Source organism: Euleptes europaea, chromosome 8 (assembly GCF_029931775.1).
Source record: "Euleptes europaea isolate rEulEur1 chromosome 8, rEulEur1.hap1, whole genome shotgun sequence".
In the NCBI taxonomy this organism is placed as follows: Eukaryota; Metazoa; Chordata; class Lepidosauria; order Squamata; family Sphaerodactylidae; genus Euleptes; species Euleptes europaea.
In genome coordinates, this window is record NC_079319.1 from 58,654,898 (window position 1) to 58,670,028 (window position 15,131).

At 44.9% G+C, this 15,131-nt stretch overlaps 1 protein-coding gene across 2 annotated transcripts in view; it reads right to left on the reverse strand.

Annotated features, from left to right (window-relative positions):
• PTPN2 (protein tyrosine phosphatase non-receptor type 2) overlaps positions 1–13,594 on the reverse strand; it is a 43,779-nt gene extending 30,185 nt beyond the window's left edge. For both annotated transcript variants that reach the window (XM_056854520.1, XM_056854519.1), the window contains exons 1-2: positions 13,461–13,594; positions 1,778–1,868 (exon numbers count right to left, since the gene is read on the reverse strand). In XM_056854520.1, the coding sequence (XP_056710498.1) occupies positions 1,778–1,868; positions 13,461–13,526 (157 nt within the window). In that variant the 5' untranslated portion in view covers positions 13,527–13,594. The remainder of the gene's footprint in view (positions 1–1,777; positions 1,869–13,460) is intronic.
• Between the last annotated feature and the right edge of the window lie 1,537 nt (positions 13,595–15,131).

The following is a 15,131-nucleotide window of genomic DNA, read 5'->3' on the forward strand; positions in this document are numbered from 1 at the left end:
AGACCAGAAAACGACTTTCTAAACATGAATAAAATGAAACTTTCCAGCAAACTAGCAAGCAATCTGGCGCAAAAACTCCCCAATCTGCAAGCTATCTCTTTTATAACAATCCCAGAGAAATCAACAGAATTTTAGGAATATTTTATTAAGTGCATCATTCTGGTTTGCCAGAAAAGCTCACTGAGAAATGACAGAAAATTATCCTACTGTCAACAAGATTCCTAGTGGTCACTGTGACCTGGGATCCTCACTCCTCCCCTTCATCTTAGCAACTTTATTTCTCATTTATAAACTACTCTCATTTAATCCTCTTTAACCAAGAACCACCAAGTGAGCTGAAGAAGTGAGCTGTGGCTCATAAAAGCTTCTGTTAGTCTTTAAGATGCTACTTGCTCTTTTCTACAAGAACCACCAAATAACTCAATTTGATTAAACAGTCCAACTGTGTGAATTTTTGACATATTATCACACCCACAAAGCTCTCACAAAAACGCCTAGATCCATAAGAACGGCCATGCTGGATCAGACCAAGGCCCATCAAGTCCAGATATCTATTTACACAGTGGCCAACCAGGTGCCTATAGGAAGCCCACAAACAAGACAACTGCAGCAGCATTGTCCTGCCTATGTTCCAAAGCACTTAACATACTAGCCATGCTCATCTGATCCTGAATAGAATAGATATGCATCATGACTAGTATCCATTTTAACTAGTAGCCATGGATAACACTCTCCTCCATGAACATGTCCATTCCCCTGTTAAAGCCTTCCAATGTTCTTAGTGCATTTTAGTGCCACAGAGTTCACTATCTTAAGGGAAAGAAACACCAGTTCCCATTCTGACTACCAACTGCTGATATTGCTCCCTTCAAATACAGCACTGCCTATAGTCAAATGAACACACAGGAAGTACACTTATACCAAGTCTTATCATTGGTCTACCAAGGTCAATACTGGCTACTCTGAAAAAAGCTTCCCTAGGTCTCACGTAAAGGTCTTTCATTTCACCTATTACCCAGTTCTTTCAACTGGAGATGGAACCAGCTGCTGCAGTCGTGTTGTTTATGGGCTTCCTAGAGGCACCTGGTTGGCCACTGTATGAACAGACTGCTGGGCCTTGGTCTGATCCAGAATGGCTTTTCTTATGTGCTTAACCTGGGACCTTCTGCATGCACAGCAGATTCTCCAGCACCAAGCCACAGGCCATGTCTCCTCCACAGCAATAACAACTGGCACAGAAAAAGTCCCAAATCCTGTTTAGAAGACGTTTGACCACAATAATTTTTTTCTTCCTCTGCAGACACATCTCCGACTCTCTTGTTTGTTTTGTTTTTATGTCAGCTATACTATCTGAAGTGGAGAAAAATTAAGAAGAAAAACCTGCTTTGGTGTGATATAGCTTGATTTAAAAGAAAAGGGCAAACTCCTCCTGTATAAAAATGCAAAGGAAGTCATAACAGATGAAGTCGTAGATACTTATCACAGAATCACCTTCGTAATAATTTTGGAATTCTGCGTAATAAGAATGTTTCATAGATAGAAAGTTGAGCTTCCCTATGTGACAATACAAACAAATCCACAGGGGTCCATGTAGAAATAAGGCATTTCACAATGTACCATTTTCTAATTTATCGTGCACACTTAAGTGTCAGCTGCTGGGGTGGACCAGTACATGCACCTTTCTCCAGGACTCTGACTTAAATGACTAATAAAAATCCATTTATAATGTTAAACTCCACTTTACCATGTTGATTAGAATAAATAAAAGGTTACTTACATGGGCTAACATCTCTATATCTGTTTCGATTTCGGTTTTCTGGATACTTTGCGACTTTATGCGGATAATCCTTGGATTGGTTACGAATATCCTGGAAGAAAAAAGAGATAGTTAAATGAAGTTTTGTTTACTCACTAGCAATAAAATGGTGAGTAAGCAAATCAATCAAAGTTTGTTATTTTTAAGTCAGTGCAGATTTTTTACTAGACTTGATTTATTACTTGGGTCTTTCTTTAAACAGTCAAATTCCAATGGCAAAGAAGCACTTCTTCACTAACACACTATTGTGAAGATTATGCTTAAAAATAGGGTGCCAGCGAAGACTCCTGGGGTGGTGGGGAAACAATTTAGAAATTCCACATCTGAGAATCTCTCCCTCCAGGATTCTGTAAATTATCAGGGCCTCAGCATGCTGATTTCTCCTTTCCGCTTTAAACAGATACTCATTCTCAACATTCAGCCTCATTTGGAGTATATTCACTCTCCATCAGGCTGGTTTAATTTTTATCCTTTCCAAGTATTTTTAAAATTTACAAAATGTTTTTATTCTGCATATTTGAATTAGGTAGCAACACCTTCTACCACTGAGCAGTCATCATCCACTCAAGGACCAGCCAGTATATTATTCTATATAGTGACACATTGGTTGCTATCTAGTGTCTTCAAAGCCAGTACTAAAACTGACAAAGCATCTTGGATGATAGTTGCCAAACTCAGCTGAACTAGATTTGCATTAGCATATGGATCCCTCCAGCACTTTGCATCTGCCACAGTTTCTTAAAACCTATACACAAATGTCCCAAGTTCTTTCATGTTACATATAGGCCACAGCATTACCAAACCATTTCAGCCTGGCATTGGTTCTACTTAATAATAAAGTGAGAGATCGTTTACCAGGGAATGATGTAAATACATTCCTGACCCTAGCCTTGAACCATTTGTTACCTCTCTCAGGAATGCTTTCCTAAAAGTGAGGACTATGTTGCATACTCTGTCTAGGACACGTCTATTTCTATAGAACTTTGCAAGGAGTAACCTGCAAACCAGATCTAAACAACTCTGAAGGAGGTGGGGCAAAGTGATAAATGCATGAAATAGTTTGTCTTTGGGTACCCCCTAAATTCTTTTTTCCAGCTTTTTGCTGAAGTTTACATTTTGACTCTATTACATATGAAGTACCAAACCATTAGATTGCTATAAAAATTTATGTCAAGTAAAAAAAATTCCCATTGATAACATTAGGATGAAAGTTCTCTCTACCACTGCATGTTAAAAGGGGATTTCTTTCGAGAACCAATCTAGTTCTGCAATAATAAAAAATTTCAAGTAATGTTGAGTTAGTTACATGCACTTGCACATCTGCTACACTAGCACAAAAGCTTGGCACGGTATGATTTTTGTTCCAATATGCTTCAAAACCCAGTGGTACCAATTTAAGACTATAAATTTAAGACACCCCAGGAGTTTGAATTTAACAAATGCCAAACATGTGGTACTGTATCAGAATTACAACAAAAGTAGGACAAAATTTACTGTGCATGAACTTTGTTTTCCAGATTCCAGAATACTATATTTCTGGACCTTCTTTGCAGGAAGTTTGTTGAGAATCACTGGTCTCCTGATACGATAAGAGATGTAACAGATGCAATTCAGTACTTTCAGTAGCACAGCTTGATATTTCTTGAAGCAAGGTCTTAAGAAAGTAGAAGCAGTACTGCTTCTCATGCCAAAATAGAATTTAACTAATCTGAGCAAACTGTTTTATTTTCTGTTAAAAAGGATGCAAATTAGATAATGATCATACACCCATGTTCTCGTATGCCCTAAGTGTGACACTGTTCCAATGTAGTGTGTAGTGGATTCTGATAAGATGCTAAGAACATAACTGAAACTCATCAGAGAATCTTTGAGACCATGACAGCTATTTATATTCGATAGGAAGAGGGCAATAAAATGCACCAGGAGGTTGGAGAGGGCAGGAGATGGGGTTCAGCTAGGAGGTAGCCATTTGCTCACCTGCCAGGGGGACAGGATGTATGTATGTTGTAAAACATGACCTGGAGTATGGAGATGTGAGCTACGTGACATTTAACCTGATTGGAGATTGTGTTGGGCTTTCTCCCACAAGGGACAGGTTCCCTAAATCTGGGCTGGGGAGGCTTCTTGCCAAAGCAGAGCAAAGGTTTAAAAGGTAGATTGTTCCTTCGTTCAAATGCTTTGCCCGAATGCTGTGACAGCCACTAAGACTCAGACTCCTCTGCAAGGGAGCAGTAGGAAGTCTGGGGTGTTTGCTCCACAACAACCAGGCAGGTCATCAGAAGTAACAGTCTTGTAATGTAACTTAGCCAGACTTATGTTTTTATGTTATTTTCCTTTTATCAGTAACCACTAGACTTGATAGCTATTTTCCATGTGTTCTAGCTTAATCTTTAGTAATAAAGGTTCGTTCCTGTTTAAGAAGGCAGACTGTGATTCAACTCCAGCCGCATGCGCTAAGAACATGCATTAATGGAGGAGGGGACTAAAGTAATTGGAAAGCTCTGCCCTTTGTATTTGCTCAGAGGCAGCCTTACCAGCGTACCCCAAGGCACTGGTTTCGTGACAGGTGGGGCTTTGTTCCTTGCAGTTGTGGCATACAAAGGGAGAACACACTTTTACATGCATGCAAACAAGCAACACAAATATAAGAATACATAGACCCAGGGCAGTCTTCCAACACTGCAAGAAATCTGAGGTAGACCACTGCACTGTCCAAAGCCTTATACAGTGCTTTAAGGGGACAGAGAAGACTGTGGCTGAGAAGGAACAGGGGATTGGAAGCATCAGTCACACCCTATCCTGGTACAGAGCTGGTATAATGTAGTGGCTAACTATGAGCCTGACATACCTGTCTTTACAGCTCACCTCAGCTATAAACTCACTCTGTATTTTAAGATAACCATTATTCTGAGTCCAGCTTCCCCCCTCATCTATCTTTTGAGGATAATGCTAACTTAACTGACATTGTTACTATGAGGATACCACTGAAAAGTGCTTTGACTACTCAAAAAGCCCTTTATAAACACCAAGTACTATTAACCCATCTACCAATAAAGGAACGGTCTTCCCTCCTTACGCCAGTACAATGCTGCCATAAAAGCATAACTGTTAAAAACCATCACACTATTTGGTATACAGTTGGGGGGGGGGGAGCCCACACACACCACAAGAAAGTGATAATTCTGAACCTGAGACCAACACTATTGAACTTACATGAATGTCATCCCTACCCCACACATATACAGAACACCAAGATAACACAGATAACCTTGCCCCAAAGAGTTACTTGAGGTTAGGAAAGCACATCTGGCCTTAGATACAACATATTTAAAGACTATACAAGTCTGTTACAGCTCCCACTTCTTGACAGGATACAATTAGTACCATCTTCTGCCAAGAATTTAGGAGGGACGTAGGATATTTCCCTTTCACTGGACATCCAAATTACAAATGTGGCCAGGATGGTGTTTTTCCATCTTTGCAGTGCCCAGCAACTAATCCCCTACCTGTCCCGCCCTGACCTAGCCATAGTGATCCATGCAACAGTCACCTCAAGACTGGATTACTGTAACTCACTCTACCTAGGGCTGCCCTTGAGGTTGCTCCAGAAGCTACAACTGGTTCAGAATGCAGCTGCACAAGTCCTTACCAGGACTCCTTGGAGAGATCAGTGCTCCGTCAGATGCATTGGCTCCAAACTGAGGATCGAATCAAATTCAAGGTGCTGGTGCTTATCTTTAAAGCCCTAAATGATTTGGGATCCTCATATTTACAGGACCGCCTCTCTTGTTATACTCCCCGGAGAGCTTTATGCTCTTCGGGAGACAACCTTCTGGTGGTTCCTGGCCCAAAGGTTGTCCAGCTGTACTCAACCAGGGCCAGAGCCTTTTTGGCAGGGGCCCCTATCTGCTGGAACACTGTCTAAAGATACCTGGCTGAGTTATCAAGACCCAAGAGAATTCCTGGCCTATTCTCTTGAACACTGATTTCTGGGATGGGTGCAGATAGGGTAAGTGGTCTGCTCAGAGTGCTGATTAAATCACTTTAGGGTGACGCAATGGGGATTGGCTGGCCCCATTGCCCAGCCAGGCACATCTTAGAGACAGGGGGAAAGATCAGCGGCCAACTGCCTTCCTGCCCAGGCTTGACCCACAATATGGATTCCAAAACTTTCTCAGGGGCATCCATTTTGTGGGGAGTAGTATCTTGCTTTTATGCCAGTCTTTGACCCCCATGCCTTTGTGAAACCCCTTAGCAGGGGGAGGGGTCTGACTGCTTATATCAGCAGCCTGAAATGCACCCTGAAATCCTGTTCTAGGAGGAAGGAAGGCATTTTGGTGCCGTATCAGGCAACCATGGGCCAAATGCAAAACTGTTTGCAAAAAATCACATTTCTTGAGAAGAAATCCTTTTAATCTGATGTACTTCAATTTTTTTTAAATAAACTTCTGATATGTTTTATTGCTGTGGTATGTTTTTCCCCATTACAACTTGTAGAGAAGGATATACACGTTTTAAATAACTAAGCAAGCGAAATGGATTCAGGTATGATGGGAAAGTGGTGGATTATGTCCTGTCTTTCATCTGATGGGCTCAATGGATACATCAAAGCTGCTGTCCCTCCTCCCTCTTGGGCCTCAATGGTGGCAGTTGCAAGCAGGAAAGGAATCTCTCCCAGGCACAATGAAGGGGTATCTCTGGCTGCTTCCTAAGGCTATCCTCCCTCAATAATCAATTACTTGTAACCCAGAACCTCCCATTAAAATAAGCTGTTTCAGAAATACAGATGACAACGAAGAGCCAGTGTGGCACAGTGGCTGGAATGTCGAACTAAGATCTGGGAAACTCAGGGCAACTTCTGCTCTGCCATGGAATCTCACTGGGTGACACTGGATCAGTTACTTACTTTCAGACTAATCTCTGCCGGCACGCGGGTAAGTGGCTCGGGACGGGACCAAAAGTCCAGACGGGCGAGGCAGCGACGAATGGAAGAGGTGGAGAGAGAGCAAGCCCGCTTCCTGAGGGACGGGGCGAGGAACCGGCAAGCCAGCAGCCAGGAGAAGATGGAGCGTAGAGACGCGGCGGCGCGCCGCCGCACCCCAGCTGTAGCCCCGCTGCCTGGTCGCGCCTGCGCCAGTCAGAGGACTTGGCTGGGGGCGTGGGGAGGAGGGCAGGATGTTCCAGCCCTAATAAGGTCTTGGGGGCGGGACTAGAGGGAGGGCTGAAACATCCTGCCCTCCTCCCCACGCCCCCAGCCAAGTCCTCTGACTGGCGCAGGCGCAACCGGGCGGCGGGGCTACAGCTGGGGTGCGGCGGCGTGCCGCCGCGTCTCTGCGCTCCGTCTTCTCCTGGCTGCTGGCTTGCCGGTTCCTTGCCCTGTCCCTCGGGAAGCGGGCTTGCTCTCTCACCCCCTCTTCCATTCGTCGCTGCCTCGCCCGTCTGGACTTTCGGTCCCGTCCCGAGCCACTTACCCCCGTGCCGGTAGAGGAGGCTCCACCCCGGCCTCGTCGACCCGCAGCAGTCCGGGGGTTGCAGGGACACGGCTTCTTGCAAGGGAGGCCAGGCCCGCCCGCCGCAAAAGGCCCCCGAAGGCCGGGCCGTCACCTGTGGCGCCTCTCCCGCTCGGCCAAGAGGAGCCGCTGCCGCCGCCCCGGTTCTGTCCAGCGCGCAGCCCAGTCAAGCGGCCTGGGAAGCGGCGCCGGGGAGTGGGAGCGGTCTGTGCGGTGGGGGGGGCGTGCGTGCTGCGGTGGCGGCTGGCGGGACTTGTGCCCAAGCAGCCGCGCACCACTTCGCCCTTGCAGCGCTGCTTCTTCTTCCTCCTCCCAGAGGCTCCTGGCCCAGCCTGGGCTCCGTTGCAGCTGGCAGCTGCAGCCTGGGGGGGGCAGCTCAGCCCCTGCCAAGGGGCCCCCGCCATTGGCCCACCTGGCCTTTCCCAGAACGGACGCTGCAGAGCTGGGGAAAGTGCCCAAGAGGGCGGCCAAGACGGCCAGCCCCTGGGCGCCTTTTTATGAGGACTGTAAGCAGATGATGAGAGGCAGGTCCCCTTGGCCATCTTCTGGGCGTGGAGTAGGGGGGTGTCACTGGGTGTGTGTGTGTGTGTGGGAGGTAGTTGTGAATCTCCTGCATTGTGCAGGAGTTGTTTTTTCTAAACTAAAACCTCAGTATTCAGGTTAAATTGCCACATTGGCACTCGGCGATAAATAAGTGGGTTTTGGGTTGCAGTTTGGGCACTCGGTCTCTAAAAGGTTCGCCATCACTGTTCTAAAGCAACAATACCTGGTCAGAATAAAGCAGAAACTTATACAGGCATATAAAATTGTTAATGTGCAACTATAATTTCCCTTTTTATTTTGAAAAGTTAATCCCAGGTTATGTCAAATAAATATGCTGAATCACAAGATGCAATTTCTAGGAACACAATTAAAACTACATACTCGGTTACAATAATAAAAGCCACTAAGCACAGTTAGCAACACACCGCTGTTCACAATGAAGTTTAACTACATAAAGAGAAAACTATGGTGTTGCTTGCATTATTTTAAAATTGTGTATATTGTATATACAACACTTAGTTTGGCTTTGCTTTCATTTAAAATCAACATTTAGATCAGAGCACAGCAAAGAAAGGACACCACTTTTCCTGGAAGTTGGACTTACAGATGACATTTCATCATACTTACAGGGAATGGAAAATCCTATCTGCTGTCATAATATCCCATATTCTATTGTGCCAAGCTTGAATAGACAGGAGGTTTCTTTTCTTCCATTTTTATACTAGTTGCACTTTAGAGCTATTATCAGATTATAAACTTCTCCAGAATTTGCGGTATTTGCATTCAACATACCCTATTGAGCATGAGATCATGGCAGGATCTGACCAAAGTTTAAGGACTGTACCTGCTTGTGAACTAAGAAAGAGCACATCTGCTAAATTAATATAGCTGAAGCAAAAGAATCCTACAAATATATGAAAAATGTGTAATCTTTTCTTTGTGGATATAAAATTCTCCGAGCATCAAAAAGACCATGGCATTTCACTAGTTTTCTAAATTGGGATAGTGCCAATATTTGTTTATATTCGTAAGGGGTGGAAAATTTGTCTCGCGTATTGTCCAAAACCAAATTAAAGTCCCCTTATACGCCATTAAACTCAAATATTTTTAGCAAATTAGAAGTAAATTCTGACTGATTCGAGTTAGTAGTATAAATTGTGGCAACTGTTAAGTTGGTATTCTCTCAAGGGTAATAAGTTCCTCCAGAAAAACCAAATGACTGGGCATGCCCCAACAATATGTTTAAAGGACATGTCCTATGAGATACAATGCCAACAATTAGACACTTTACTCAATCCTTTATTAGAGTATGTGTGGTATCAAATATATAGATCCAAAGAGGCAGCAAATATAGACTTTAAGGCCATATCCCAATAATTGGGCAAAATACAGCAATCTAGTTCCTTATTCCATTAATTTCTGAGACTTTGTATATATTGTATTTATTAACAAACATCAAACATTTATAAACAAATATTGTAGTTTGTTGTCTGCATTGATTCAATTAGAGTTTCCTGGAGTAAAGGGGGCTCTGAGACACTTAATGCTGCAGGGCCATATTTAAATACTAACAGAAGTTGCAATTGCAAATATAGCCATTCAAGAGAAGTTGACAAGTCATATCTAGACCTCTACAGAGAAAATGTCAAATACAGTCTATCAATTGGTCCAACATAAAAATCCTTCTATTAGTCCAAGCCTTCCATAAAAAAAGATTTCTTCCCAATGTTGAGATCTGGATCGGCCCATAATGTGAATTTAACATGTGAAAATGAAACAGACTGTTGTCACTTTATGCATAACAGTTACCTGGCTACAGAAACTGCAGGAGGCACGGGATCCACTCTAGCGTAAGTAAACCCTAATGCACCCAACTTAAGAGAACTATGAGAACAAAACAACAACCTGCAAAACCAAACGATCACATCTGTAACCCAGTCCCCAACTTGTTCCCCCCTTCCCTCTCCAAGAGCATCATGCAGCAACTGGCAGTAAAAGACCAGAGGGCAATAGGCCTTAAACATGTCTAGAAATGCCATGTCTGCTCCATTTAAAATTTCCCTTATGGAGAGAAACAGAATCCCAATGCTCCCTCTTGTTCACAGTATTACGAACAACAAGCAAAGTTATTAAAGCTGATTCAAGATATAAGAACTACTAATTTCATAGCTGAACACAATTCTCCTCTCAACATTAAAAGGGGTAAACCACATGCTTGTGTTCTGTTTCAGCAAATTTTTTGTCAAAAGTCATTTTGTTCAAAGTTGTGTTCTAGGGGACTTCTTGGAGGCATGCTAAATTCTCTGACCTGTGGTCCTTACTCTTCTTGGTATTAGTATTACTAGGATCTTGTTGACTCCAGCAGTAGCCTTGCTTTGTTTTTCAGCTGTGGCTTTCTTTCTTTCAGCCCTGACCTCGATTGCCCAGGCTAGCCCAACCTTGTCAATCTCAGAAGCTAAACGGGGTTGGCTCTGGTTAGTACTTGGATGGGAGAGCACTACGAAAGCCCAGGGTTGCTGTGGAGAGGCAGGCAATGACAAACCACCTCTGAACATCTGTGCCTTGAAAATCCTATGGGGGAGCCATAAGTCAGTTGCAACTTGACAGCACTTTCCACCACCATCATAAAAACTTAACTTGGGAGGGGCAGTGGATCAGAGGCACAGCATCTGCTTGGCATGCAGAAGGTTCCAGGTTCAATCCCCAGCATCTCCAATTAAAGGATCTGGCAGTAGGTGATGTGAAAGACCTCTGCAGACCTGATGACATTCTGAGTAGCCAATACTGTCCTTGATGGACCAAGGGTTCAGTAAAAGGCAGGTTTATGTATTCAAGATTGGAGAATCCTCTTTTGCAGGAGATGAGCTTGCTAGAATTTCATTTGTAGCTTCAGGGTTTCAAGAACTGTATCCTTGATCTAGGTTTTATGCCTATAGGACTGTCCTGTTGCAATTTACATTCAGGTAAAATGGACCCCCGCCCCACAGCAATACCTTATGATTGCTGCTACCAGCTTCTTTGTAATGGGTTTCATTGCTCACCATTTTGTCAGTGTATTAGGGGAAATATGACATACTGGAATCGCAGTACCCTGGAAGGAGAGTGATCACTTGGACCAACCTCCTTCCCTTAAGAATTGCTCCTTTAATGTTCTAATGAACAAACTTTGCTATGACATCTCTTGGTCTGGATTTGTTGCTAGGGTTTCAGGGCCAATTCTATGTGCCCCTTCTACTGCACAGGATACTCCACCTTCTAAATTCATAAGTTGTGAAAGCCTTCTGAGAAGACTTCTAGATTTGGTTCTTTCAGAGATTCTGCAAACCCGCAAGCACAGAAATTATTACAGTGGCTGTGGTTTTCAAGGTCTTTCACCTTCAGCTATAGTTCTGGGGAGGGGCTAAAGCTCTGTAGTAGAGCATCCACTTCTCTGTAAATCTGCTCATCGTTTAAGTTGTACCTGATGCTATGTTACTTGTTTTTAGCAGTTGTTATGCTGGTGGGGATGGAGATCAGGCTCCAGAGGTCTGCCATTGCCAGGTGATGTCATCCCCCCTCCTGTGTATAAATTTTTGAAAGCAAATACAAATACCATGAAACACAACTCCTTCCATTCGTTTCAGTGAAACTGCCAAAGCATAGATACTCTGTGCTGCAAGAATATTCAAAAGGAAAAGAAGAAAGCCACTAACTACCATTCCTCCTCAGGACAGAACTCTGACAAGTCAAACGGAAGTACAGCCTTTTGTGGGCTTAAAAATCAACTTAGCACCAAACCATACCTAAGATGCAGGCCACAGTGCGGTCTTGGCTGAAGCTTTCTTCACCTAAACTGCCAATTGCACACTGTTCACCGAATCAATCAAGAGCATTGTGCTCCCCCTTCAACTGCTGCTCCAGGTTTGGTATCTGCTTTTCTATATGCTTACCACCACTATTACTGGATTTTTACCACCACTATTACTGGATCGGAGCAAGAAAGAGAATCAGATGCAGATGTGCTGAAGCAGTATTTAAATAACTACAAAAATTAAAAGGATACAAACACCCCACATATTTATTTATAATCATAATTAAACGCTGACAAGTTGCAACTGACTCACAGCGAGCCATCTTGGGGTTTTCAAGGCAAAATATGAGCAGAGGTGGTTTGCCACTGCCTGCCTCTGTATAGCAACCCTTAGTGGGCTCCCGTCCAAGTGCTAACCATGGCTGCCCCTGGTTAGCTCCCAATCCTGATGAGCTCAGGTAAGTCTGGGCTATTCGGTCTGCTGTCCCAGCACAAAAAGTTCAGATGGACAGCAATATCACCTAACAAGAACTACTAGCCAGGGTGAGTAAAAGGAACCTGAATATCCAGAGGCAACAAACCTCTGAAAACCAGTAACAGGAGCCAGCATTAGGGCAAGGCCTTAGCCTCTATGCCCTGTTCATTGCCCATATGAAAACATTTAGAGTAATTCATTCAGAGTGTCAAACAAATCTCCCTCGCTTAAAGCTGAGATCACAGCGCTGTTTACATTGAGCAGTAAAGCATTTACATTTTTAAAACCACCATATCTTTTAGCTCACCCAGAAGCTAAGGAACAACCTGCTCTGCATTAAACCGCATATCCACATTTTTACTTCTTATGTTAATACCGAAAGAGTGAGTTCACAGGGGGCCCAAGAGTTGAAGCACTGACAAGAGACAGAACTGAAGCCTGATACGGCTTTATCACGTGGAAGTCCAAATGAGACTTAATAACACTGTGTACTTCTGCATGGAATTGCAACATGAGACCTTCAGTTCATAATAGCAAGGACCATTGTAAACACTATTAACAAATCAAGCGTACACTCAGCAGGGAGCTGTACCCGATATACTTCTCTCTGATTACTATACCTGCACAAGCCATACATCTGTCCCTTGATTTACCTACAACGTAACACACAGAACAGGCCACAACCCATCTTACTTTAAGCAGGAACTCCTGAGGCATGGGGTTTCCCTTGCTACCTCGGTGTTTAAACCCATTCCATGAAACACGAAGCCTGTGAAAGATCTTGCTAGCTTAATGCTGTCACTGCAAGCACATGCAGTGGCACATAAACCAGCAGTAGTAATTGCGCGACAGAGTTCTTTCTTTCACAAGGTAGCAAAGATTCTTTTTCCGCCCCTCCCAGAGTTCAGGGGAAAATTTTTTTCACACCGTAGGAACACTGCGTGACCATGAGCCAAAGGGAAACTAGTGATAGCTGACACAGCTCAGCCTGATAACGGGAGACAGAATACAGACGGCGGCAAGAAGAGCCGCGACCAACCCACGGGCTTGCCCTGTGAACCGGAGAGCAGGCGACCACCACGCGCATGCGCGTTGGACGCCGGCCGCACTACCTCTTCTTTCTCCCCCCCCCCCTCGCCCCGCGCATGCGTTTTCCCCTCAGCCCTCAAAACTATTCTTCGCTCTCTCTTCTCGGCGGCTTCTTCAGTTAGAACATGCGCATTCCTTCTCCCCCGGCCTCAACGCGCGCACCTGAAAGCTCGCCGAGGCCCAATCACTTCCTCTTCCCGTAGGCCGGTCCCCCTTCTCCTTCCCGCCCCGGCTTACCTGGTAGCGAGGCTGCCAGTCGTTCGCAGCGTCGATCTCCTGGAACTCCTGTTCTGTCGTGGCCATGATGGCGGCAGCGGGCAGAGGAAGAAAGGCCCGCGGAGGCCGACAAGTTCATGCCCCTACCTCCCGCCTGTAACAAGGCGCGGGACGGCAACCCGCCCACTTACCGGTCGCCTTGCCCTTTGACTACGCTCCGCACGCAGCCTCAGCGATTCCCGTGCGTCCTCGCCTGGCGCATGCGCGGCAGCCTCCCAGCACTCCGCCTACCAAAGCGCTGTCGGAGCCTCGCCCTCTAACGGGGAAAAGGAGCACCTGGGGTGACGTCACGGCCCCCCTTTTGGGGGGAATAGGAGAGGGCCCAAGTTTATCCACACGTGCGCAGGGAGCGTTAGGATCGCCTCCTTTCAAACTCACAAAAGTTTTGTCGAAGGCTTTCACGGTCAGAGTTCATTGGTTCTTGTAGGCTATCCGGGCTGTGCGACCGTGGTCTTGGTATTTTCTTTCCTGACGTTTCGCCAGCAGCTGTGGCAGGCATCTTCAGAGGAGTAACACTGTCCTTGAGACACTGTCCTTCAGTGTTACTCCTCTGCCACAGCTGCTGGCGAAACGTCAGGAAAGAAAATACCAAGACCACGGTCGCACAGCCCGGATAACCTACAAGAACCAATCACAAAAGTTTCCTGGACGTGTAGTCCATAGATGAGGTCGTGTGGCCTTATTTTATATTACAGGTTTCTCGGCACAGGCCTGCAGGGAGGTAGGCGAAACGGGAAACTGTGTGCCCTCTTGGTGTAGTGGTTAAGAGCGGTGGTTTGGAGTAGTGGATTCTGATCTGGAGAACCGGGTTTGATTTCCCACTCCTCCACATGAGCAGCGGAGGGTACTCTGGTGGACTGGGTTTGTTTCCACACTCCTCCACGTGAAGCCAGCTGGGTGATCTTGGGCTAGTCACAGCTCTTTCTGCCCCACCTACCTCACAGGGTGTCTGTTGTGCGGAGGGGGAAGGTGATTGTAAGCCGGTTTGAATCGCCCTTAAGTGGTAGAGAAAGTAGGCATGTAAAAACAAACTCTTCTTCTTAAAGCTGCTTGACCTAGTAAAATGCCCTCCATCCAATACAAGAGGGAGTTATATGTGCACAAGATGTCACAGCGTGCAGTTTGTATCACACAGGGATTATTATTAGTGTCATTGATCTGCATGGCACTTTACAAAGTGATACAAAGATCCTGGCCACTACCCTAAGGAGGATGTAATATAGTTTGATAGGGGACACTCAAAAAAGGGAGAGGAAGGAAATATAAGACAGAGGAAACAAAGAGAATGGTGAATTCCCTTTAAGTACTTAGCTCTAGTTTCAGCAGGGCACAATGTCACAGAAAAGATGGAATGGGGAAGGTTGAAGGGAGTGGGGTGAAATCACAAAGCCACCATGAAGGAGAGTTCCAAGCATAACGAAACTCAAAATGTGTTCAAGGGTGAAGGCCAGGCACAGTATACCCTCAATGCCACAGTGTACTTATGTGCGGCTTTTAAACATTTCTCTTAGAAGTGAGTGGCATCTATTCACTTTCCTGGGGAAAAGTGAAGGGATGTAAAATATACTGTTGGGGATATAAACCAAGCCTACTCTCACCCCATACCCTGGCTGAGAATTAAACTTATTGTTC